Source organism: Drosophila serrata, unplaced genomic scaffold (genome assembly GCF_035046125.1).
Source record: "Drosophila serrata isolate PLE 108 unplaced genomic scaffold, ASM3504612v1 contig_293, whole genome shotgun sequence".
Classification (NCBI taxonomy): domain Eukaryota; kingdom Metazoa; phylum Arthropoda; class Insecta; order Diptera; family Drosophilidae; genus Drosophila; species Drosophila serrata.
The window spans coordinates 2,749,550-2,777,435 of record NW_028257191.1 but is presented as its reverse complement, the minus strand read 5'-3'; the positions used below and the strand labels follow the sequence as shown (position 1 = coordinate 2,777,435).

Sequence of the window (27,886 nt, the reverse complement as noted above, 5' to 3'; positions counted from 1 at the left end):
TGATCCCGCTGCTGCATCTGTGGGTGGCTTCTAGATTTATTTATTTGTTTGTTTGTTTGTTTTTGGTGGCTTCACCATCGCCAAGCGTCACATGAGCCCAGAGGGCAAACATTTGATCAATAATATTTTCGGAGAACGCTTGACTTTCGCCATTCCTCTCACGTGCCGTGACTGCTTATTAGACCTGAAGGTTGCCGGCGCCAGCTGAGTTAAGTTCAGCATGGTTTTAGTTTTACATGTAAAGAAAAGTCAAAGTTGTTCCCAGAAAAGTATAATATATTTGCATTTAAAGTAATTAAAAGTAATATTAGCAGGCAATAGTGATTAAATAATATTAATTTAATCAATCTCTTTAGCTTGATTTTGATTTAAAGCACAAGTTTCACGCATTTTGTGCTCAGTGTTGCTTCAGTTTTTTTTTTTTGCCACATGGTCGCCTGGCATGCAAAGAGCCGGCGCTTTTACCCTCTTTGCCACTGTTAACCCCCTTTTTTTTGGTCGTGCAACCACTGACACTGGGCCAGGCCAACAGAGGAGGGGCAATTTGCATGGCAACAACACAAGCGGATAATAATAAAGAACACAAAAAGTGCCGGCCATGATCCATGGTCCAACATTGCGTATGCGTCATATGCTTCATGTTGCTCCCATTGCCATCGACAAATTGCAAGTGCACATGCAATTCCCATACCCCAACAAATGGTCGGCAACAATTGTCCTTCGTCCTTGTGGCTCAGTTCAGACATATATGGAAAATGATATTGGAATTTAAATTTTTGAATTTGATTTGATATAGTTATATGAGTTGCAATTGGAATTGGGGAACTGGTTAGGGAAAATTATTCAAGAAAAGATGGTAGGGTTTATTAATTAGGATAATTGTTAGTTATGTCAGAGATTTAGAGAGAGACAGGGAGAGAAAGGGAAAGAGAGAGCTCATCTCAGAGGAAATTTCTCCAATAATTTGCTCTTTTTAATGCTTTTTTTAAGTAAAGAAGTATGTGAGGATTGTCCTTGCACGAACCAGGAAGGCTCTCAATTGAACGCTTTTCAACCTCTGGTCGAGGCCGGGTTGCATATAATTTACCAGCCAGTTGGGTTTACAGTGAGCGATGAAAATCTATAAATAATACATATAATATACAAAATAATAGTAAAATATATAACATATTAGAAAATTTATACAATATATTATTAATTGAATATATACAATAATAATGTTATATATAATCTACTTAAAAAATGTATATATATTAGCTCATATATCAAAAACAAACTATCTAGAGTTTGAACTATATTTGAGTACAGGTTTTCTTTTTATGAAGCCATAAACTTTTACAGCAGAAACTTATTGAGAATTTTAGCCAGAGACAGACAGTTGAAATTCAATGCTAAAAGGACTTTCTTTTATTCAAAAATTTAAAATAGATAGATGTATTGATGGCGTCTTAGGATTAATAATTAATTATAATAAATAAGAGATAATAAATATTAAAACATATATATATATATATAAAACATATATTATATATCTTAAATATTAATTACTTACAAAGTTTTAAATGCTCATAAAAGCCTTCTCTTCACTGCATTCAATTTCTTTGAGTGTATTGCTGCTGCTGCTGCTGCACACACATTAACATTAATCGTCATGCAAACGCGCACACACACACTCACACACACACATGTGCACATACACTGAAACTGTTACGAAACCGAGGGAGCAGCAAACGAGCAAAACAAACTACGAAAATGACGAACGCGACAACGACAACATCGCGACAGCGACTGCCGCACCGACGACGGACGACGACAACTACAACTACAACTACAACGACAACTACAACGACACGAAGCCGAATTGAAATGTTGCCCTCGGCTGTCAGAGTTGCACTCACACTGGGTTAAGCTCACAGCGGTGGTCAAAATACTAGTATTTTATAATTATAATAATATTCTATGAGGAGATATCAGGGATAGCATTTGAATTTTTGAATTTAAATTACATATCATAATTTTAAACACCTTCTTCAGAGTTTTAAAAACCTTAATAATTTCTTTGGTCCCTAGAATATATATGCATTTAAGAAATTTATTTGAAATGGAAATAATATATATATATTTTTTAAATTTATTGGGTATAACCCACTTGGAAACTAAGGCTGACATTGCGTATACGCCTCAGTGTCCGCTTCCTTTTAAAAACTCTTCTCATTAAATTTCCGTAGGTCAGCACAAATTAGGTTTTATTTAGTCTTTGATTTAGGTTCTGTCATAGATATATAGCTTAAAGTATATTACTTTTATTATAAATTATTAATTTAAAAGGATATTTTGACAAAATGTAATATATGTATATATATGTATGGTAAATCTCATAAGACTTTAATGATAATTATCGTTTAATAGTCAAGGAATTCATTAAGTCAAAATAACAAAAAATAATTTAAAATATACAATATATAATAATTTAATAGTTAGGGAATTCATTAAGTCAAAATAACAAAAACAATACTATATAAAATATACAAAAGATTATATACTAAAAAATATATTTAAAATATTCAAAAGATAATATAAAAATATATATATAAAATATTGTATAATAATACACAAAAAAATATATATTATTATAATAATATAATACAACATTAAAATATCGGTATTTAATAACTTGACCCCGACTGTACACCACACATTCACAGTTGGAGTTCGCGAGCTTTGGCCTTTTGTTGTTTTTAGTTGAGTTAAAGTCGGGCTGCCAGCATATGTGTGTGTGTTTCTGTGTGTGTGTCTGTGTGTGCTTCGAGTGTGTGTGTTACCACCATCTGCAGCATTTAGTTAAGTTAAGCAATGAAGTGAACCCAACTGAACCGAAACTGGCCGAAATTGAAACGACGACAACGATTCCTCATCGTTTGCCAGGGATATATACTATAAAGGATATATACATATATACATGTACGAGGATACGACGGGGCTCAAGTGGTGCTGCTGGCTTAGATTTCTGGCCGATTGTTTGGTTCTGGTTTTAGCCTTCTTTTTTTTTTGGTGAATTTTTTTTCGGCGCTGCTTCTGCGAGACTCTTGGCGAATAGTTTGTCCCGGCCAGCCAGGAAGCCAGGAAGCCCAGTTAACAGGGCGAGCTCTCTAGCTGTCTCTGTCGCCAGGACTCTTGCTCGCTCGCTCTCTCTCGCTCTCCTTTTGAAGGACTCTCTCTGTGTGTGTGTGTGTGTGTGTGTGTGTGCGTGTGGCAACTTCGTTGCTTCTGCTGCTGCTGCTGCTGTTGGCTTTTGGCATTGTCAACAACGCGGCACAAAGTTCATACAATTGTGACACGCGGCGCGTTAAGCACGTGGCTCTGACTGATAACAACACAAAAAATTAACCAAAATTTAACATAAAATTAACCAACATTAAAAGTTACTCAACAGTGCAAATAATAAATATAAACAGAAACCCAAATTTTTGTTCAAGTGCCCTGCAAAGTATGCAATATTCAGTGTGTGAAACGTATTAAGAAAAAAAGAGTCCTTAGACTTGACTTGCCTTATTATATATATTTTTTTCAAGTGCCTCGTTACAAAGTGCGTGAAAAACTGCCAATGGAAAACAATGCGATTAGCTAACTAGCATTTTCCGCCCTTAGTGACAAATAACCAGAGCAGTGCATTCAACTCGCAGTTGGATGTGATCCAAACAACAAAGCTCAGAATATTTTGTGCGATTTTTGTGAGAGAACAACCAAGTTAAAGTGAAGGAAAACCAGAAAAAAATTAAATTATTTAAAGCAAAGAATAAAAAAATATTAAAAATAATTGAAATAACTTAATTAACTTTGTGAATATAATAAAAAATACAACTTAATAAAATCACCAAGGCCTTTTTAACTTATTCAAAATAAATTATTAGTATGTTCAAGCCTTAATAACACCTTAATAAATATTTAATTAAAAAAAAACTTATACCAAGATTAGATAATGTTCCATAAACAATAACTAAACAACAAATACAAATTTCCCCAAAATAAGCAACAGCAATGAGTAGCAACAATGGCAATGACCAGCAGCCAAGAGCAACTCCAGCTGCAGCTACATCTGCAACAGCAACTGCAACAACAACTGCCGGAACGGAAACGCATACCGTTCCAACCGGAAACGGATCTCAAACATCTCGACCTGCAACGGCACCGGCTCGCAGCAGCTGCAACAACAACAATAATAACAATAATAACAATGCAACTAGCGGTAGCACCAGCTTGTACAGGGTTAACCTAAGCAACATCAACAATAATGGCCACCAGCATCTGCCACAGGCCAGCAACAATAATCATCATGAGAGCAACACCAACACCAACAACACCAACACCACCTTGGTGGTTAACACAGGCACAACTCATGCAACTCCAGCAACTGCTGCAACTTCTGCTGCATCTGGCAGCAGCAGCAGCAATAACAATCACATCTATGTGAATCCACACAGCTATGATAGCAGCACCACCGGCAGTGCCAGTGGCTCCACAGCAGTTATGTTGCCACTGCAACATACAGCAGCAACATCAGCAGCAGCAACATCAGCAGCAGCAACATCAGCAGCAGCAGCAGGAGCAGCAGCAGCAACAGCAGCTGCAACATCAGCAGCAGGAGGAGCAACATTAGAGACACTGCCTCTTGCTTTGAGCAACACAGGTGCCATTAGTCGAATGACCGGAACTGGAACCATGAATGGTACCTTGACGGGAACGGGCACATCCACATCCACCACTTTGAGCACCTTGAATACATATCTGTTTCCCTGTGGCGCCGATTCTGCCAGCAGTTGTGATCTGGACAGTAACTTTAGCCAGATGCTGGGAGGTGGAAGTGAAGGCACAGGCACTGGAACTGGCACCGGAACCCATACGCACAGTAGTTCCCTCAGTCAGACGACCTCGACAGCTCCAGCGGGACTGGGTCTGGGCGTTCAACTGGGATTGGGTTTCATCAATAGCCGGCGACGCATTCGCCGATTGTTTGGTGTAAGCGAGATGTCGCCAAATGTGGCAACCACACCCACTCCATACGCGGCAGCCTTAAGACGACGCAGTTCCCAGTTAATGCAACTGACCAAGAAGCGTGAGAAGGAGTTGGAGGATCTGGAGCAACAGCAAAGGATAGCCACAGTGGCCTCGGCAAATGCTGCATTCCTCGAGCGCAGAGAGCAGCAACAGCAACAGCAGTTGCAACAGCAGCAGCAGCAACATTTGCTGCCAATCCAACAGCAGCAGCAACACCTGCAATTTAGCAACTTTAATCCGCTGCAACCGGAAATGCAAAAGAAGAAGAAAAAGAAGCCACCAGGACCACCGGCACAGGCACGTCAGCAATCATCCCGCACCATGGATGATCCCCTAATGAACCGCCCCAGGAAGAGCACACCCGCACAGCAGAAGAAAAAGGATAAGCAGCAGTTCGAGAATCCCTATGAGAAGTACCCAACCATCACAAATCCAAACCCAGCACCCACAGCTCTCAAGCCACTTAAGCCTCACAAAAAAACAATCAAAATGAGAATTAAAAACTATAGCAAAAAATATATAAGCAAATAAACTAAAGCTTAATTATTCATTTACGCGCTGGCATTCGTTTTTAAAAAGCTTCATTAAGTTTGTAACAATTTGAATAAAATGATTATTAAATACCTGCAAATACTTAGTTTTTTAATTAGTTTTGATACAGCTTTTGCTTAATGCTTACCAATGCTTTTCCTACAATGCTTTTCTTAGCTTTTTACAAAAGCAAAGCAAAATGTAAGAGAGAGAAAGATTTTGTATACTTTTTTTAGGTTTTATTCATATATTTAAGTTTATTTAATACTTAAATTAAGATCCTAAAATCTTGAGATTTATATATATATTTACTTACGTGTTATTTGAGTTCCTGACTAATTACTCAATGTCACTGGGGTATAATCAGCTTTAGCTTACAGATTTCTTTTGGTCCCACTGGGCGTATGCGTAATTTCCGCAACAGTGGGGAATAATAGAAATAAAAAAATACTGTCAACTTCTGGGGTCAGGAGACTGTGAATGAGACAAGAGCCAAGTTGCCGCCAAGTCAATGCCCCAAAGGCAGACACACACACAGAAATCGTAAAACGAATCCAGAATCTATAACCGAATCTGAATCAACAGACAGTAGACGGCGCCAGCTTCGCAAAACTCTAGCCAAAAAAAGGAAAACAACTAGTTTAAAGTTGGTATGGGAAAACTATATATATATATATATATATATATATATATGGAAAATGTATGCGTAGTCATCTGTGCGTCTAACTGGAGCCACCATAAGTCAGCTTCCGCCCCTAAGTCTCGCATTGCGTATACGCCGTGGTGTCTCTCCTCAGTTAATTGCCGTAGGTCAGCACAAATCAGGGTTTACTCTCCACCAAGTTGAGGAGGATCTGTTTAGCTTGATTTTTGATTCTGTCATAGATAAATATATATATCTGTGTATATATTCATAGCTTTTATGTAATGCCTTGACTTGCCCAAAGGGGGGAGGGGGGTGTGGTATGGAATTGCTTTAATGTGGCTTGCGTGTCGCCGCTGTGAGCTGTGCCCTTTGTTGCTTTGCTTTGCTTTTTTCTTCTGCTAAAAAAGAATTTATGTCAATGCCAGAAGCGACAAACAGCAAGGCAGCGGGAAAACAATAACAGAAGCGAATATTATAATGAATGGCGGGGGAGTGGTTGGGAAATGGGTGGAAATCGGGAGTACCAACTTGGCCCCCAAAACATTACTCTGCAGTTTCAGTTAATTGGCAAGGCACACACACACGCAGGCAGGCAAACACTCACACACACACACTAAGAGTGGGGCCAACACGTGGGCGACAAAAAAGGCAAACACTGAGAGAAAAATATATGAGGAAAATCTTGTTAAATCCTTTTAGGATATTGTTATATTAGTTTGAAATATAAAACTTAGTAAAGGAGACATTTTCTACTCTATAAATTATATATCTTTTTATTTAACATCAACAGCCGAGTCAATCTAGCCATGAGCACTAGGAAAATTAAAAGTTTTAACCATGTTTTCACTATTTTAGAAGGTTTTATAATAATAAAATAGTTAAAAATTCAATTTTTAACATTACATTTAAATATATTTGTATATAAATATAATTATAAATTTGTTTTTATACTTTTAAAATGCTATTTTAATATTTACCTAATAAAACTTTCACAGTAAAGCTTTTCAAATGAAAATTCAGACCTTTTTTGATTTAGTTATGATCGATTTCAATATTAAACTGCAAGAGTATAATGACTTTGTGAGCTTACCTTCTAGTTTTCATTATTATTATTCCTATTTTTCACTAATTAATTAATATTAAATGGGTTTTAAACACATTCAGGCTCCCTCAAAACCTCTGCTTCCACTCTTGACTATAAAACGCTCTCTTTAGAAAGAGATTCATTTTAAATTCAAAATCTGTATATATAAAAATAACTTAAGGATCCCTATTTTCAAAGATAATTTCTCAAGAATTCCTTCATAATATATTATACAAGAAGGTTTTTATTTCTCTCAGTGCCATGACAGAGAGAGGTAGATATTGGTAGCTAAAAAAAAGGGAGAGAAAGAGTGAGTAAAAGAGAGAGAGAGAGAGAGAGAGAGAGAGAGAGAGCGCGAGGGAGGGTGAGAGAGAACACGCGACGCCAGCGTTGCGACATGTAGCCGCCATTTAAATTGCCCGGCAAGGCGACCTCGTCCCGGCCACCCTCTCCCTCACCCCACCACTACTCCTCCCCCCTTCTTGCCCCTGCACCCCTGTTCCCTTAACACCCCCGCCATTTGTTGCCACCCTTAACCCTGCCACGGACCCGGGACCCGGACCCGGACCCGGAATGAGACATGTTGCCCTTGATTTGTGTGCACGGCATGTGGCGGCGTGTTGACTATTTGCATTGCATGTCCACACACACACACACACTCACACACCACACACACTCACACACTGCACACTACACCCACACATACACATGCTATTGCGTGAGTGTGTGAGTGTGTCCAATAATTTCGTAACATGGCCTTTGTGGCGATCTTTGCACAGCGATAAGCAAAAAAAAAAGTGGAGTAGCGGCCAACTTGCTCGCAACTATTTTTACCCTCGCCAGAGGTTATACCAAAAATTCTATGCAAAAAATTAAGGGAAAGGGTATCTTACAAATATATATCCTTAGTTCTTTAATTTAGGCTAAAGTTAAAATACTAGTCACTACTAATCAAAAATATTTTTAGTTTTAATAGTTAAACAAGAAAGGAAGCTAGCTTCGGCATGATAAAATTTGTATACTCTTGCAGATTGAAATTCGGTCACTAAGAATTAATACAATATTAATTATATATCTTTATATATTAAAAAACAATAAAGTAATGCCCTCTTTTATTTCTTTCCTCTATTTTTAATGAGCGATTATATGGCAGCTATATGATATAGTAGTCCGATTTTCATACAATTTAAAATTCTAGATTAATATATAATGGCTATATTTCAAATTTGATAAAAATCTGTTGAAAACTGAAAAAGTAATAATTATTTTTCTTAAAATATTCCGATCGTTCCTATGGTAGCAATATATACATATTATATATATAGTCCACCGATTTGCCATGCTCCGATTTATATACTTGTAAAATTATATAGATGAATACCTCCATAGTTTTATTCATATAGCTTGCTCTTTGCTCTAAAACAAATCTCGCGCATGGTGCATATGATTCCCAACTTGTTCCAGCATCCCCGGAACGAAGTGACTTCTTCCAACCAAGTTTCAAACATGTGTTGTGCTACAAAAGTTGCAAGTCATTGTTTACTAGTGCTTAAAGTTATTAATTGATCATACATACATACTTACTGGTCATAGATAATTACTGTTCAGAGTTACTTACTGCTCATAGTTACTTTCTGGTCATAGTTACTTAGTGTTCAAAGTTAATTACTGATCATATTTATTTACTGATCATAGTTACTTATTGTTGGTCGATAGTTATTGATCAGAGTTACTTACTGCTCGTAGATACTGAATGTTCATTGATGCTTACTGCTCATAGTTAATTACTGATCGAAGTTAATTACTGATCATAGCTATCTACTGATTACTTATTATTCATTGCTAATTACTGATCATACTTCCGACTGAAATTATAATACCCTGCAAGTGTATAAAAATATGTGCTTTTGATAGGAAGCTGTGATTAATGTCCCAGCAGATTAATTTAAACTACATATCCTATCATTATATTTATATATTATACTTTATACATATAATTATAATTATATTTTGGTTATAGTATTACAGAGAGACACAGCTTTTGTCATCTCAAAAGTCTCCCTCAATATATTCTCTTCCTTTTTTTTTTTATTGCTGATGCCTTGAAGTAAAATCCTTTGGCGTGGGCGACCAAAAACAATATCATTTGCCTCATTCCATTGCAATTGGCCTTAGATTTCTATATGTATGTGTTTTTGGCCCAATGCCACAGTGATTTGCATTTTTATTTGTGATTTCTTGTGCCCTCAACTAATGACGGGTAATTATTAATTATTTGATGCCAGTGACTGCCCTTTACTTTGACACCACTTTTTTGCTGAATAATTCCTGAGTGTGGGATTCAAGTATGCAATTATTTTGTACTTAATACATCAACTTTGGCGATGAACGTTAAAGGGAGGCAAAGTGACCTAGATACATGGAAAGGGTTTCCGTTTGAAGGCTGCAATTTAATTTATTTACTAATTAAAATCTTTCTTTGTGAGAAGAATGAGAAAAGGATTATTCCATAATTATCAAAATGATTAAAAACTCTTTTGGGCTTAATATCTTTATTATTTCTTGTAGCCGCACTGAAAAGTATGCTATGAAAATCATTCAAACACACACATATAACCACCAATTAGCGATGGTTCCTGCTACCACCCACCCACCACCCACTAGCACCACCACCTTCCCTTGGCAGCAGCGACCTTGAACTCGCCGCCGGCAAATCGAAGCACGAAGCAAACACAAAGCAAATGAAAGTAAAAGTTGCATGTGCTACGTCTTCGGCCCTTTTTTTACAGCTTTCCCTGGCACTTGCGGCAGCTGCATGCATAATGTGCCCCTAACACTGCCACCCTATCACCACCTCCCCCCTTCACCTTTTTGGGGCACTAAGGACCACCAACACCACTCGAAGGTTGCCGGTCGCAGGTCGCAGGTCGCACTGCAGGCTAGATGGCCAAGATGGCTATGGAATCCATTAGGCCACCGTTGATGAACCTGCCCCAGAGACCCACTGACGTCATTGGGACAGCAGAAGAGACGTGCTGCCAACAGGATAGAAAAACCTATAGGTTTTCATAGGGAAATATGATTTTCTTTCATTTATGTTGAAATGTTGAATAGGGAAGGGTATATATTTTAGGAAAAAAAATATAAAAAAGGGAGTGTTGAAGAAATCTTAAGAAATTTAAAGGGAAACTATTATATATTTGGTGGTGCTAATGAAATCACTTGGATTAAGATTAAGAAACTTCAAAAAGAGCTATAGGTTTTCTAAGAGAATCATCTTCTTAATACAAAGAAGATAAATCGAATACATTTAATGTTGAATATAGTATGATGTATATAAATATAAAGAAAACAAGTAATTTTAAAAACCCTAAAAGCAGTGTTCAAAATTCCACTAAAACATTATACAACAAAAAACACCAATTGAGGATACAACCAAAAAGCAGTGCATACTTTTCGACACTTTTAGGGGCTTCGAAACCCTAGAAATATCTGAAAAACTAACTTAGCTACCATAAACATGTATTTTTAAATCTTAAAAAGCACTTTAATAATTTTCTTTATTAAGAACAGAAATTCTTAAAAGCTTAAAAAATTGAAAATACATATTGAAACAGAAAAACTAACAAGTAAAATCACTGTCGCAGGAGTTAGTCTCAGAAGTCGCAGACCTCACCTGCCGCTTTGTCTTTATTTCTTGCATTTATTTATTTATTGAGCGCTGCGACAAAATTTTTCGCAAAGAAAACAAGAAAAACACGAAAAAAACGAACCGAAATAAAACTGAACTGAAACCAAAAGCGAAGAAAGTGCGGCGAAGGAAAATGGCAGTAGGAAAAGTGGGCGAAGTGACGACGTCAGCAGCGATTTATTTCGCGACAGTTTGTCGTTCATCTTTTTTTATGACCGCCGCCGCCGACTTTCGGATTGCTGTTGTCATTTATTTGCCTTCATAAACTTTCAATGGAATCACGCAAGCGATTTTTGCCAACTTTTCTCCTACTTATCCTTCGCCTCCTTTATGATCCTTTATCTCCCGCTGCTCGCCTTTATTGTTCCGCATATTCCATATATGACAACATGTGACAGGGCTTTCCCTTGTCTCCCCCTCCTCTTCCTTCCAACAAACACGCATTCTCTCTCAACCCATTTTCTATTAATTTCCAGAGCAGACTCTGCCCGCTGCCTGCTGCCCGGGTGATGTTTTGCATGTTTGACACACAAAAAAAATATAACACAAAAAAAAAGTGGAGAGAGAAAAACTAAATGGAAAATTCAAAAGGCAAACAGCTGAAGGCACTAGGAAAACGAAGCCAAAAGGCGAACAATAAGCAAATTGGCCAGAAGGGCGAATGGCAACAACAGCAATCAACAGCAATGGCCAAAATGGAAAGCTTTTTACTTCCGAAACCGAATCTTTTATGCTCTGATAGGTCTTGAAATTATGAAGTATTGTTTGTTGGAATTATATTTTATTATACTATACATTATAACAATAATTAATTCATATATAAGCTGTCTGAGGAATATTTTATACTATATAGATGTTATATTTTAAAGTCGAAGAAACGCAATTTTATATTTCTTATAACTTAATTATTTCCAAGTTGAGCAAAAATATCCTTGTCAGAAAGTGTTTCTAGTCGTTGTGGCTAGTCCTCATTTTCTCTTACCAATCTCCTTTTTTTTCTGTATTTTTTTCTCGTTGGCTTTTATTGGTGTGTGTGTTTTTTTTTCTTTGCTGCTGTTTCTGTGTTCAGTGTGTTCTTGCCCTGTATAAATAACATTTTTGTCAAGCGCCTCGTATGACAAAGTGTCAGCTATAAATGTGTTGGACACACACATCGTCTGAGTGTGTACATATATATGTATTGGCTAGGCCTATTGGGCACTCAAGTGGCTGCAATTGCTTGTTGTTGTTGTTGGTGTAGTTGTTATTGTGGTTGTGGTTGTTGTTGGTGGTGCTGCTGCTGCAGTTGAAACAGCTGCTGCTGTTGCAGTCGACGTCGCTGCTTCAAATTCTTTGAAAACTTGTCGTTGTGACACTTGCGATATTGCTGTTGTTGTTGTAGTTGTTGGTGTAGTTTGAGCTTATAGCTGCTGTTTGTTTGTTGGTGTTGTAATTGCTGTTTGCTGCTGCTGCAGATGTTAGTGTTGTTAGTGTTTGCTGCTGATGTCGCTTCTCTACGTATTATTGCTGTTGGTGTTGCTGCAGATGTTGGTGTGTTTGGTGTTGCTGTTGGTGTGACCATTGATATTGCTGTTGTTGCACAAGCCCAGTGTGCCTTTCGCCAGTTGGATGCCCAAAATGGTGGCGTCTGCCGTTTGCCCTTTTGCCCATGGCTTGTACCTGTTGTTGTTGTTGTTGTTATTGTTGTTGTTGAAATTTTTTGGGAAATACTAGGCTGTTGTTGTTGTTGTTGCCGCTTTGGCGTTTGAATTGAGTCTGGGGGCCTTTTGTTATTGTTTTCCTCTATATTTTTTTTGCGGACTAAGCCTACAACTACACTGGGTTTTTTCCACATTTTTCGGCAGTCAGGCAGTGTCAGGCGAAAAACATTTTCGGCTGCGGGCTTCTGGTTTTCGGTTTCGGTTTCGGTTTTGGGTTTCTCGGTTTCTCGGTCTCTCGGCCTGATGTGTCGTCTGGCCGCTGCCGTTGCAAATTGCAGTTGCACTCGGCGCGGAAAGCGGAAGCGTTGCCAGCTCCTCGCTCGATGCGGATAAAAATAAAATTTCAATAAATACAAATTAGTGATCATTTCGTTGAGAGATCCCTGGATCCCTGGATCCCTCGATCGGGTTGCCGCGAGTGCTTATTTCACCCTGGCAGGATAATGGCCGTCAACGGCCATACGCATTGTGGCCGGCCAGCGGATTGTGGCTATTATTATTATTATTATTATATTTTTGTTCAAGTTTTACACATTTTTTTCACACTGTGATTTGTGTCCTGCGGTTAAGTGGAATATCGCCAGCGAAAGGAGCAGCGGCAGCAGCAGCAGCAGGACCCACAACATCGGGATGTTCATTTACCATGCCATCAAGGATGAGCTGGAAAAAATGTAAATATGCCGGGGATTATAGTCAAGCATATTTCTTCCTTTTCTTTCGCATTTTCCTTTAGTGATTTTTATATATTTTTTTTATTTTTGCAAACCCAAGCAGCGACGAGCATCAGATAAAATTAAAAATTAAAAATTTATTTGATTTTTGGGCAAGGAAAATAGCAAAAGAAGAGCCGGGCCCCGGGTGTAGTAGTAGTGTTTGAATTAAATTATGCAGAATTCTTTGATTTGATTTGATTTGACTTCGATAAAATGTTGCAAAATGCGAATCCCAATCGCATTTTTGGAGCTCGAAAAATCAATTGATACGCAAATTCTTGCCCTTTTACCTCCCGCCTTTGTCTCTGGGTATTTGTGTGTGTGTGTGTGCTATGACCCAGCCAAAAATAAACTCCATTGACCGCTACCACTTAGCCTTTTTAAAATGTCCCCCCAATTGAGCCAACTTTGAACCAAAAATATTATAAAAACAAGAAAAGAATATAACTTTGGCAAGACGAAGTTTATATACCCTTGTAGTTTTTAATATAATTAAAGGGTTGAATAGGAAATCTATCAAATATTCGCTTTTTTTAAATCGATATATGGCGATATATTTGACAAATCAAGATTTAAAAAACCCATAACTCAGCTAAAAATGCATTAATTTCGATTCGGTAAGCTTTCCTATGCTAGTTTTTATTGGGTTATAAATCTGTATACTTTATTTAAAATTTAAGAAAATTTAAATTTTTATCAATTTTTTATTGAAAATTTTGATGATAAAACCCCTTAAAAAATTTGGAAAAAAATTAAAAACTGTTTTTTTGTGTCTGGGATAGCTAGATCGACTCGGCTGTTGATGCTGATCAAGAATATATACATATGATTTATGGGGTCGGAGCTGATTCCTTCACAGAGTTGGAAGCTTTTGACTAAAATTATAATACCCGGAAAGGGTATTAACAGGTCTGCAAAGGTGTGAATTTGGCTTATTAAAATTAACCGAAATAAAATGGTTTAATGTAAGATTTAAATATATTTCTGAAATACTTATTATAAAAAGGTTTATTTGAAGAGAAATTTAAATATAAATAGCAAAAACAAACAAGTAACTTGAAAACCAAGAAGCTCTAGAATATTTTAAATAGTTGATATTTGTAAATATATTCCCTGTTTATCAGTATATTTATTACTACTTTCCATGATTTTTGTAAATATATTTCCTGTTTATCAGTATATTTATTACTACTTTCCATGATTTTCATTTCGGTACAGAACTTATTGACAATTTTAAATATGGAATGAATTAGGTATATAAAACTTAATAATACCAACTTACATTGTCTTGGAAAACCGTACTATATCTTGAATAAAATTAAGACATAAATATGATATATATACGGCTTAAATATATATATCCCTCTTAGTGTTATATTTCTTGAATAACTTTCCCCATTTCATTTTCTTCCGGCCATTGAATAACATATCATTTTCCATTATTATTTTCTGCTTGTGTGCTGCTGCAATCGCAAGTCAATCGAATTGATTGATGAACCCACCGTTGGCCGACGACCAATCAATGTCTTTTCCTCTTCTCTCCTCTTTTCTCCTCCCTCGATCCTTCTCCCTTATCTTGGTCTTCTTCTGCTGCGCAACTTCCGCTTCCTTGTCGCTGTTCCTCCAATGTCTTTCTTCTGTCCGTCTTCATATCTCCTTCGACTTTGACTTCGACTTGTGTTCCGATAACCAACTTTAAACGTCATTGGTAGCTATACCCCAACTTTGGTATCTTTTGTACAGTGGGGGAAAAATAGGTTAAATGTGGGAGTACTGTGGAAACTGAAATGTTGGGGGAGATTTCCAAACAAAATAGTGTTTTTAAAAACTGTGGGATGGGTGAAAATGGGTTTTTAGAGGGAGTTTTAAAAGGATTATTAATAGGATTTTGAAATGGATTTCTAAATCATCTTTTAAAAGGATTTGTAAATGGAGTTTTAAATAGATTTTTAAAAGGATATTTAAAAGTATTATTATTAGGATTTTTTAATGGATTTCTAAACAACTTTTAAAAGGATTTGTAAATTCAGTTTTAAAAGGAGTTTTAAATGTATTTTAAACGTATTTTAAAATGGATTTTTAAAAATATTGTTAAAAGGATTTTTAAATGGGTTTTATATGAACTTTTAACGTCTTTCTGTCTCTCTCAGATAATTCTTTGAGAGTATATTAAATTGTGGTATTACTTTGAAAAAAACAATAAATATATAATAATTAAATATAAAGTGAACCTGGAGGTTATGAAGATGCTAAAATGTAGGGAAAATTATCTCTAAGAATTGCTTTTTTAAAACTGCTAAAATATAGCAAAAAGTATCTTTAAGAAATCCTTTTTTTTTTAAACAGTGTTGGGATTTTTGAATTCATTTGAAATGTAATTGATTTTATTGCGTGTTTTTTGATCGCTTAGAAGAAATATCTTGCAAATATATAAAATACTTATACTGATTTTTATAAAGTAATACAAAATATATATTATTTTGTTCGATCTATTAACAAGTCATATATATAATTAATAATTACATACGTTCTGGCAATAATTAATTGTTAAGATACTTTAAAATGATGTAGGTTTTTGGTATTATTTATGTATTTATTTATAAAGCTTGTTCCAAGCTTGTTCTAAACCAGTAACTATTTCTTAAAAAATACTACAAAGTAATAGCTTTGTTCAATTTACTAAAATATAGTATTCATTACTTAGAACCTATTGAAAATACTATTCTGCTCTCTTAATAGTATGTTTAATTGAATTAAATGCAACTTTTAAACGATTTTCTTTAGAGGTAAACTAAATAAAAACCACTTTCATGGTTCTTTTGATTAAATTTAAAACCCAGAACCCAATCACTTATTTTTTCCCAGTGTTTCTGGTTGATTTCTAAACAGTAAAGCCAACATTTTTGCAGCGTTCCATTTACTCTTTGGGGTTTGGGGTTTGCTTTCGGTTTCGGTTTCATTTGCTGTTTGCTCTGTTTGTTTGTTGTCTGGCGGCCTTTGGCACCTTTGAAACACACCCTCTACCCCCTCTACCCCTCTCCCACCCTCTCCCTATCATTTGTTGTTTTTTTTTTGTAAACCTGGCGGAGTGTGTCTTGCACTTTTGCCTAAGCCTCAAGTCGGTCTAAAAGCTAAAACGCTAAATGCATATCTCTGTGTCGGAATGTGGAACAGTTGGCTATAATTACACACACGTAGCGTTGCACATTGCACATTGTTGGATAATAAAAGTAAAAGTAAGTGAATTTTCACCTGCTTTCACCCCCCCCCCCAAACCAGATATCCTTTATCCTTCATCCTCCCCGTTGTCTTATTTTTCCGGCAAGCATAAGTTTGAGGGGAGGTTAAGGAAAAGGTGGAAAATTGGGGGCTGTCATTGCTGTAGGTGTGTGTGTGTGTGTGCGTTTCCGGTGGCGCCAAAAAAGAAAACGTTTAACGTTTTAAGGTTCCATTCTCATTTTCGCCAGCATTGTGTGTGTGTGTGTGTGTTTGCCAAACGAAAAAGTCCTTCCACAGTTTTAGTAATCAATTTTTGTTCTTGCTTTTGTTGCACTATCGATGTGTCTCCCTCTCTTTCTCTCTGTATGTGTGTGTGTGCGTGCGGGCGTGTGTGTGTGTGTGTGTGTGACTGGTGAAACTGGTGAAAATGTGGCATCGACACTGGCAGTTGCATAAACGTCGCAAGCGGAACAAGTCGAGAGAAATTCGCATTTAAATTGAAATTGTTTTTTACCAGCTGCTCAATTATATAAATCGTTCGTCCTTAAGGTCCTTTTCCTTACACTTTGGGATGCTGCCGCTCTCACTGTTCTGTTTCTGTTGTGTTTCCTGTTTTTTTTTCAAGTGTGTGTTTTGCCCGCTCTCTCAGTCTCACTCTCTCTCTCTCTCGTGAGAGAGATGCATGAGCATCTCCGGTGGAAACGATTTGGCAAAAATGTGAAACATCAAGATTGAGGGTGTTATTTTTGTTGTGTTTCTACCAATTTTAGATGACACTTTCTTGCTTGTTTTCTTTTTTTTTTGTTCGAATTTGCCATTACCATTACCGTTTGGCCATCAAGTGATATCCTTTCCGAGTGACTCCTCCATGTGTGTGTGTGTGTGTGTGTGAGATTGGAAAATTGAGTTTCTTGCAATTTCTTGGAATTTCACATTGCCATTGTCATATTTGATGTTCTTCTGATTATTTGTTGCAGTTGTACAATTCAATAAGGTTAACAACTTTTTGTTTAAAGTGTTTATATAAAGAACTATACATAAATACATTCACATTAAATAAATACAAGAATTTTCTATAGTACAAAATACATACATAACGTAATATTTGATGCACATAATAAATAATATTTAATTGGAAAAGTTGTGGCAAATAAATTATAATGTATTGAGAAAGTTTTTAAGCAGATATGCTTGTTGTTTACCATTAATTTTATTAATGAGTTTAAAGACTTTAAGTAAGGCATTATATATATTTTTTATATTTAAGGATGTGTTCTTATAGGTCAAGAAACTTATGGAAATACAAGAAAAATTTTATATTTATTTATCTATAAATACTATATACATTTATTTCAAGAATTTAAATGTTTGCTGATACAAATTGAAGCTTATAAATTATATATTTTTACTGTGATATATATCGTAAATTCTGCAAACTGTCTAAAGATATTTTTTATTAAGAAAGAAATGTATTAAATTACTATAGCCCTGAATTTATGGTTGCAATTTACTTTAAATATTATTTACATATAATTAAAGATAAAGTAAAAGTAAGTAATGTATTTTTCTAATTAACCATAAATTATTTATCCAATTTATTTATTTCAAGAATAGTGATAATTTCTTATAAAACAAACAATGTATCAATTAAAGTAAAGGCAAAACATTAAATTTTACTCTGCAACTTTATAGAAGAGTTTTCAATATATTTTCTAAATATTAGATAAACTTAGAGATTTCTCGTAATAGAAACCATTTTATAACCAACATAAATATTATTTATATATATAAATATTCCCAACATGAATGATATTTAAATATATAAATGAACTCTTCACTATTAACGATATTGTATTTATTTATTTATATTTCCTTCACTAAGCCTTCGAAAGAAATTTATTGCCTGTCGATATATCATCGTATGTTTAGGCTTAATGGAAGTGCGATTTATATCCTTTATTAATAATATATTCAGCTGCATTCATTTAATATTGTAGGTATTTAATTGTTTACCCTTGGTTACATTACTGGAAACATTAATTCAAACAGAGTTAACTGAGTCCAACAATCGTTGGCAGGATTATAAAAAATAAATAGAAAAAGGATGTTTTCCCTGTGACCTCCCCCCACCCAACCCTCTCCCGCTCCCCCTCTCCCCCTTTTGTGTCAGTGTGTCAGTGTTACAGTGCCAAAGCCGGGTCCATGTCCATGTCCTTGCGGTGGGTGGATTGGGTTGATTGTACTCCCCCTTTGCTCCCTTAAGATGCCGACATTTCACGAACTCTGCTCTCTCTCTCTCTCTCTCTCTCTCTTTCGTTCGTTCTCTCTCTCTCTCTTTCTATCGGCTTCTCAGCTGCTGGAGAAGCGAAACGATTTGGTAAATGGAACACAGAACGCCGAGGCAGTTGGCATTCTGGACCGCGCGCTCATTTCGCGGCATTTTCGTTACGTATACGCAATGTGAGCCAGCGGGCTTGAGAGCGTGGCCAAAATGCCAAAAAATTAGCGCGAAAAAATTAAGCAAAAAATATCAACAAAACACTGCCGCTTAGAAAAAAGACAAATAATAAAACAGAAAAAGTGTAAAGGATTTAATTGAGACGAAAGAAAGCAAAAAACCGCTGTGCTTGTGTGTATATATCCTGGCTATTTCTGGCTTTCTAATATCAACTTGGTTCTTTGTGTGTGTGTATATTTCTGGTTGGTTGTGCCTGCCCGGTGTTTTCATTTACGTTTATTTCCCTACCCTCTCGCCCCGCGCTCAAAATGTAAACAAATTTCAATAATGGGGTAAAAGACCACAAAGAAAAGATACTACCTCAAGTTTGGACAGTGAGTGTGAGTGTTGCGCATGTCTGCAGGAAAAGAAGAAGAGTTACCTTAACCCCCTGTTAACCCCCCTTAACCCCCTGTTAACCCCTCCATCATGGCATATAGTACGTACTACTACATCTACTATAACAAATAAAGCAGCTGTGCGAAGTTCTCGGTTTTATTTACATTTATTAATATTTCCCTTCGTCTTTTTATCACTCTTTTTTTTGTCATTGTCTCTCTTTCTCTGTGTGTGTGTGTAGCTCGAGGGAATTGTGGCGTCGCCATGGCGTATGCGTAATATTTTGTTTTGTAATTATATGCGCAGCGAACAAACGAAAATTTGTGTTTAATTAATTAATTGAAAGACGAAAGCCAGCGGCAAATGGGTGACAAGCGAGCGAGAAGTGCTTTCAGTTGACCGCGTGGCGCCAACTTGAGCAGAGCTCAACAGGGAAAAACACCTAAAAGTTGAAAGTTTGTTTCACATTTCGTTTCCTTCTTTTTTTTCATGTGTGTGTGTATCAAAGTCCCAAAAAAAAGAAAGAATAAAAAACAGCTGCTTTCCTCCAGTCAGCTGTGTGTGTGTGTGTGTGTGCTTGCATGTGTTGAGTATATATATATGTATATGCATATGTGTGAAGAAAATATAAATAGCAGCAGATCCATCAAGAAACGACCTTGGAATGAAACATGCTGCGGTTAAACTAAAGTGAAATTATGGCTCTTTTTTTCCGGTGCTCCCTTAAATAGGCAACACAGTGCAACGACAGTAAAAAAAAACAACCAATATATATAAAATATATACAAAAATAAATGCTCAAGTAATGAGTAAGCCATCAATGGCCATTGGCAACAACATGCAACATGTGGCCAAACCGCAGTCAATGCCACTAAAATGTAATTACCAAAACGAAAATGCCCACAATGTGTCAACCGCAATCCTTAACAAGGATGTGCAGAAGGAGAAACAACAAGAAAAAAAAAAAAACCAAGCAACAAAAAAGAAAGAAAAATAAATAAATAAATAGTGCTAGTGCGCGTTTTAAAATTAGTCGATCATTTAACCGATTACAATTGATTTATTAAAGATATTGATAATATTATTGATTTCTTTATGAAATATTAATTATAATTAATCCCTGATTCTGATTCTATTTGTTTACTTTTCTAAATATGTACTATAAAATCTACAAGTTAAGGTTGAAAAAAACATTAGAGTTATCGATAAATGGTTCTTAAACTTCAAAGTTATCGCAATACTTAGATAACATGTTCTTAAGTAACGAAGATTTATTTGAACTCATAAACAATTGTGCAGAAAAATAATTAATAAATGACCCAAAAGAAAATCGAAGAAATGATTATAAATATACTACATTAAATTTATAAAAAAATCCCTTGTAATCGATACACAATTTATCAATAGCATAATACATAAAAACCTTTAACAATAATCATGCTTACTCATAATACATATTTACCCATAGATTTGTAACTTTATTTTCCAAAAAGAAGCGCTTAAATGATCGACCATGATTATCGACCGATCGCATCGATAGGTAACCAATCGAAAGTGACAAAATAAATCGATAACAAATGCCGATCTGCAAATGGCAACCGAAACAGACGAGCTGCAGACAACAAACGGAGCTTCAGTTCCGCAACAACAACAGCCAACGCTTCCAGCAAAACCAAAGCCGCCAGTGTCTATTTCCGTTATCGTTCCCGCTCCCATTACCACCGCTGCTTCCGTTTCCGCTATCGCTATCGCTTCCGTTATCGTTACCGTTACCGTTACCGTTACTCCTACCGTTCGCGCTGCTACAGTGAAGCAAAGCTAACAGCGACGTGTGATTTTTCCAACGGTTGAGCCAAGACCGAGGCGGTGGCCGTCATGCAGGTTGCAGGCGGCCAGGGCCCAATTGACCAGCAGCTGCATTTAGCTCATCCATAGAAACACACACACACATACACCTCACACAAAAAACACACATCTCACACACACACATCTGCACACACACCATACAACACGCACATACACATACACAGTTCAAAACATATTGAGGAGGATTCAGTGAGCTCATCGAAATCGTAAACGAAACCATGCAGATGATACTTGTTGCTGGCGGGTAAGTGAAATGCCAAAACCCTCCTCCTCCAAAAAAATAAAACCCTGATTCCGTAACCAAATCCAAATTCCTAGAACCCCCTCTCACCACCCCCCTTCCCCCGTCGATGTGTCTCCTCCACTGTGTCTAAAAATATGTGTGTTTGTGCGTGTGTGTTGCTGAGTGTTGGGAATTACTAAAATCGGATCTATGTTGAAATTATATGATATCTTGTTCCGAAATCTTTTGTATATATACTTCACTCGGCTAAACAAAAGATTAAAACGATCTAGCTCGGGGGTAGATTGAAGCTATATTTTTACCTTACTAAATGTAACTATATGTTATATATTGCTATATATATATATATATATATATATATTCGCTATAAAATATATATATAAACGCTGCTTTTTGTTACGCCTTGTTTGCCCGCCCTTCAAAGCCTTTGCTTGGCACTCGTACTTAGTAAATAGAGTTAACATATCTTGTAACTAAGTATTGTGAGAATATATATTCATATATATTATATATAATATTTTAATCTATTACTAATATCTATATATCTTTCTCTCTCTTTCTCCTTGTTACCTGCCATCATCTGCCTTTGTTGTATTCCAAAATGTGTGACTTCATCAGGTAAGTGAAAGAAAAAAACTCTTACTACTAGTAAGATATTATATAGGGAAGAACTTGAGTATACTTTGCCTCTTGCCTCTTGAATATAAGATTGAAAACATGCAAATATTTGTAGGGTTATTTAAAGCTGTGTTATTGTTGTTTTTCTTCTATTTCACTTTAATTAACATATTTTATAGTAAACAAGAAAGGAAGCAAATTTCGGCACGCCGAAGTTTAAATACCCTTGCAGATAGAACTTACATGACTAGGAATCCATACAATATAAATTATATATATTTGTGTTAAAAAACATTGAAGTAATACCTGCTTTCATTTCACTCACCTATGTATACATATTATATTTGCAGTTTTACATTCGCAGATTTGCATTTTTCCTCTACATCAAACAATCGTTTGTATGGCACCTATATGACATAGTCGTCCGATTTTCATGAAAATTGACACAAAATTTAAGACTAATATAAAATGGCTATTCCTCAAATTTGATGAAAATCTGTTGAAAACTGAAAATGTTATCGTCACCGCGATTGCCAGTCTTCCGATAACAGCCACCTCCATTCTCAGTTCTCTAAAATTTCTCGATCGGTCGTATGGCAGCTATATGATATATTAGTCATATTTTCATAAAATTTTACACAAAATTGTAGAATAATATAAAATGGCAATATCTCAAATTTGATTAAGTTCTGTTGAAAACTGAAAATGTTATAACATGGCTAGATTGACTCGGCTGTTGATTCTGATTAAGAATATATATACTTCATATGGTCGGAGGAAAAATGAACCAAATATCCTCAAAAATTCATTTTTAACAATGCCTTTTTTATCTTTTACAACCTACATATATTTTTAGGTTTATAAAGAACTTTGTTTCTTAAACATCTTTTTATTCTTTGACCCTTTCTAATTAACTTTTTATACATATTATGCAGTAAAATATATAACAGAAAGGAAATCTCTTCGAAAATTAGTTTTAAGAAAGTCCTCTTTCTATTTCCGACACCTGCATTTTTTTCTCTCAGTGTTCTCCTTTCACTTAAGCTTAGCAAGGACATATGAGCTTTATTTAACATAAAGCTATTTAAGCTTTCAAGCTCGACTCCTGTGTCTAAGCTAAACTTAAAGGAAAACTTGAACTTAAAGGCAGCTTTCAAGCGGGGAAAACCCCGAGTGCCTGGCGCTCTCATAAACTTTTCACAAAGCTGGGAATATGGAGCTTTTCCGTTGCATTTTGAAATTTTCCCCATGCGCGCGCGCTATATATGTGTGTGTGTGATATAGAGTGTGTGCTTGTGAGTGTGTGTGTGCCATGTGTTTATTTATTAATAATTGCATTACTCATACGCCACGCTGTCCCTCACTGGCAGCAAAGCGTTCAAGTGCACACGTGACACGTATATAGTAGGTCTGTGTGTGTGTTTGCGTTACTTCACATGTGTGTGTGTGTGTGTGTGCAGTTATTCGCATTATTATAATCAAGTGGAAGGGAGATGGGCTGTCAGGGGGGTGCCAAAGAAATAGGCTCAGGGAGCATAACGAGCCTGGCGGCATTTTAAAGCCAACATTAATAATAGAGCAGCACACACCTTTTGGTTCAGAGAGAGAGGGAGAGAGAGGTGTGGATATGGGGGCTTATGGCTTTTGTGGTTTCTCCTTCGGTTCGATTTTCACTGCCTCTCTTGCTCTCTCTCTCTCTCTCTGTGTGTTTCACTCTCTCTTTCTCTTTCTCTCTCTGTCTCTGGATAAGTGTATTTGGTTCATTTACAGTTTTCACCTAGTTTTTTTTCTTGTTGTTCATGTTTTGGTTATTTTTGCCGTTGGCCATTGCCTCGGCGGCCCCAAGCGGCATTTGCTTTTGTTTGACACCCTATATAAATATCTGTGTGTGTGTGTGTGTGTGTGTGGCGACCGGTGCCCGAGTGTCGCCAGTGTCCCTGGTATTCCCGCTCTTCTTGCTTAGCCATGTTCACTCAGCCTGCCGCCACAAAAACTACGTTTACCTTTTGTTGTTGCAACTACAGGCTTTGCCTTCTTTTGTGCCCTGTATTTGTTGTAATTTTCTGTATTTTTTTTTTTTGGGCCTGTGTTCGTGCCAAGTGGCACTAAAACTATTTGCCTTTTGCCCAGTATATTTTTTTGTTGTTGTATCCCTATGACCAGAGCCAGAGCTAGAGCGTTAGCGGTACCTGCCACACATAGTACACGCAACACGCAGAGGCGCCAACGGAGCGAAGGAGTATTCGGAGCCAGAGTATTGCAGCTTTGGGAACTCAAAAGTCCACTCCACTTCACTCCACATATCCCGTGGCACCATCTCCGATCCCAGCTCCTGCTCCAGCTCCTACTTCTGCTTCTGCTTTTGCTTTTGCTGGCCAATGCAGCAAGTCGCACGTGCTCGCTTCGTTTCGCTTCGTGCTTTTCTGTTTAGTGGCGCCCAACGTGGGGTGGAGCTCGGTTCAACTTCGGCAAGCATTCGGCTTTGAGTTCGTGCGGCCGCTTGGCGCTTGCTGCTTGGTGCTTTTGGTGGCTGGTGCCACTGCCACTGGCAGTGGTATTGCTGCTTGGTTTTGGTTCTGCAGCGTCTCGCTGTTCGGTTCAGTCGTCGCAGTCGCAGTCACGTCGTCACAACGTAATCGTGCAACGCGTTCCGCGCTTGGCGGCGACTGTCGTCAGTCAGTCAGTCAGTGAGTCAGTGAGTCAGTTGAACACTCAATCAGTCAAACAGTTAGTCAGTCAATCGGTCTATAAATCCGTCAATTAGTCAATCAGTCAATCAGTCAGCCAGTGAGTCAGTTAGGCAATTGGAGTTCAACTTTAGTCTTCAAATTTATATACATATTTTTTTTCTAACGTCTCCGTCTCGCCTTGGCACTTCCTTCAAAAGAAATATAACAAAAATTATTATAATAATAATAATAATACTTCATATATAAAGGTTGTGCGTGCCGTGTTTGCCGCGCGTGATTATTATTGTTGTTTTTTTTTACTTTTTTTTGGTGCTCAGTGTATGTGATTTATAATATTCTTTTTTTTCTCTCTCTTCAAACTCTACATTGTTGTTGCAAACTAAAAAATACAAGGAAAAACTCAATTTAAAAAAGGTGTTTAAAGAAGCTTAAAAAACCATTTCGCTTCAACCACCACTCATCAGGACATGACCAGGCTTTTGGCTTAGCTGAGATCAGTCTGTCCTTAGCTCGGCTCCACCAGAAACCAACCAACCAACCAAGGCTCTCATAGTCTAGTATTTACTGTACCCACTGTAACAGTGTATCTTTGTACCACTGTATCTCTGTGTCTCTCTGTTTGTTTACCTTAATTAATGCACTGGCTGAACGGTAAATGGACCCGGACACAGCCAACATAATTTGCCTTGGGGGCGCCACTCGAATTCGCTGCAGCCTCCAGCATAAGGAAGAAATACTGCAGGGTTAGGAAGTACAGAGGTTAGGAAGTACGGAGGTTAGGAAGTACAGAGGTTACGGAGCATTCCCAGGTCCGGAGGTACTCCTCCATAGTGCCTGACTGCAGGTCGAGTTAATTAATATTTCACTCCAACCGGGAAGGGGAGGGGTCATGAGTGCGAGAGAGAGTGCCAGCTCCGCTAAAGTTTGTGCTTACATAAGCAACTTCAATTCCTATTGCCCATTTTCCATTCCCATTACCATTACCATTTCCATTTCCATTTGGCCCCAAAGAGGAGCCCAAAAAAAGAAAGAAATGGAGCCTAAAAGAAGAGAGAGAGAGAGACGACTGCTCATACGACGCATTGGCGCCGTCAAAGAAAACTGAGGACGTAGCAGCAGCTCCAAAAAAGGAAAACAAGTTGACCCAATTTTAGGGCCAATTGTAAATCAAACTTAAAATCAAAGCCAAAGCTAAACAGGACTAGGAGAATGTGCAAATAAATGGTCTTTCAGGCTGGTGCATTGTGTGTGCTGCAGACATCTTAATTTATATATTAAGTCTCTGGGGAGATCAACATTAAAACGAGGTCGAAGTCAGTTTGAGGTGTTTGGGGAAATCTCTGCGATATTTTTGGAATGGATTTTAAATAGTAAAGAGTTAGAGGTAGTTAGTAATTGATACTAATGAACTTGTAAATAGTAGCTGGTAATCAGTAACTAGTTAAAATCAGCACAAAAATGGAAAAGGAAGTTTGAGTGAGGTGTCTGAGAAATGTTTAGAATGTAACCAATAACTGGTAACTACTAACTGGTAATTGGTAATGAAAAACTACTAAACTAGGAGGTAGAGACTATTAACGAATAACTAGTAACTCCCTCTGAAATCTCTAAAATCTTTACGTAACTGGTATCAAGTAACTAGAGACATGTTAACGAGATCTAGTAACTAGTAAATAAAAACAGTTACTAGTAACGAGTAACGAGTAACTAGTAACTAGTAACAAAGCACAAGTAACTAGTATTGAGTAACAAGTAAAGATCAACTCAATATCAAGGCTTAAGTTAGTCAGGGATCTCTTCTTAATCTCTAAAATAAATAATAACTAGAACTAAAAACGATTAACTAGTAATTAGTCACTAATAACTGCTAGAGTTCTTCGATCTTCATAGTCTTTGGAAACCTAATTTTGATCCTTTTCTGACCATTTTTCTGGCTATTGTCCTAACCATTTCCCTTGACCATTTCTCTTGACCATTTTCCCAGCTTTTTCCTAGTGTGAGTCAAGTGTAAGAGGCAGTATTTCCATACAAATTAGTTAGTTGACCTCCGCGCGCTCTTTTCCCTCTTGTTCTTGTTCTTGTTGTGAGCATGAAGCATATGAGGAGGTTATTATACTGCCTCGTCCTTTATTTGTTCCTGCCCCACTCTTAAGCTTCTTTTGTGTTGGCTCCTTTCTTTTGTTCTCTCTCTCACTCACTCCCCTTCTCTTTCCCCCTCTTTTATTTTTTTTTCTTGCGCCATGTTATTATTGTATTTTGCGATTAAATTCAAGTTTGACTCGCACACGCCAAAATTAATTGGGCACTTGAAGAGTTGAACAAGTCGATCGTCCTGGCCATGGGGCAACGTGGAGAGGGGAGGCGGTGGTGTTTGGTGTACAGGGATGTGCCGTGACGGCGCTCAACAGCTCAGCCTTGTGTGTTAACCCTTATCCACTCGTCCTGGCACATCCCAACCCCCCAGACCCCAGACCCCAGACCCCAGAACTCACTCCTAGCTCCCCTTTCAGCCTGCCGCCTTTTGTAATGTTCTAGGCAACTGATTTATTTTGATTGAACTTTGCATGCAAACAGCTGAGGCAACAGGAGTACAGGAGGTTGCTGCCTCAGAGTTTTTGAGCAACAACTGGCAAGTGAAACATCATAAAACAAAAGCAGTTTTGTGGTTGATAAGAGGAGGTGTACATAGTCTCAGCTGCGAAACAGGAGGCAAGTCTCAGGGGTAACAGTCAGGCCCCAATAGTATATATGGAAAGCCATTCGCACGCACATTGCTCGCGTCTTTCTTTCCTTTATTTTATTTTTTTTTGGCGCCGAGGCTTAAGCCTTAGGATCGAGCTAAGTCTCTGCCTTAGACTCAGTCGTAAATGCTTTGGAGTTTGGGGAAACCCCTTTTCCCCTAGCTGTGGGAGGGTTTTTCCCCTTGGCAGCATTAATAAATCGACAACATACTTACTAAGGCTCTCCTAATGTCAGTGAGTTTTAGGCCTTAA

The 27,886-nt window shown here is 37.2% G+C and overlaps 2 protein-coding genes across 18 annotated transcripts in view; both read left to right on the top strand.

Moving 5' to 3' along the window:
• Positions 1-27,886, top strand: part of LOC110184297 (potassium voltage-gated channel protein Shaker) — a 128,313-nt gene that overhangs the window by 36,896 nt on the left and 63,531 nt on the right. For 4 of the 17 annotated variants that reach the window (XR_015272562.1, XM_086836776.1, XM_086836763.1 and 1 more), the window contains exon 1: positions 24,348-24,890. The exons of 7 other annotated variants lie outside the window; for them this stretch is intronic. Coding sequence is in view for 4 of the 10 variants with exons in the window: in XM_086836774.1 (XP_086692900.1) it covers positions 21,560-21,585 (26 nt within the window). In the remaining 6 variants the exon portion in view is untranslated. Of the gene's footprint in view, positions 1-20,035; positions 20,354-20,943; positions 21,586-24,347; positions 24,903-27,886 lie in introns of those variants that run through there. 6 more of the 17 variants (XM_086836774.1, XM_086836772.1, XM_086836775.1 and 3 more) reach the window with 3 other exon arrangements.
• On the top strand, positions 546-5,686 carry LOC110184332 (uncharacterized). Its single transcript, XM_086836780.1, has one exon. The coding sequence runs from the start codon at positions 4,039-4,041 to the stop codon at positions 5,584-5,586; it is 1,548 nt and encodes a 515-aa protein (XP_086692906.1). The 5' UTR covers positions 546-4,038; the 3' UTR covers positions 5,587-5,686.

Coding starts and splice junctions, on each gene's coding strand:
- LOC110184332 (XM_086836780.1), top strand. CDS start 4,039: ATGAGTAGCAACAATGGCAATGACCAGCAGCCAAGAGCAACTCCAGCT.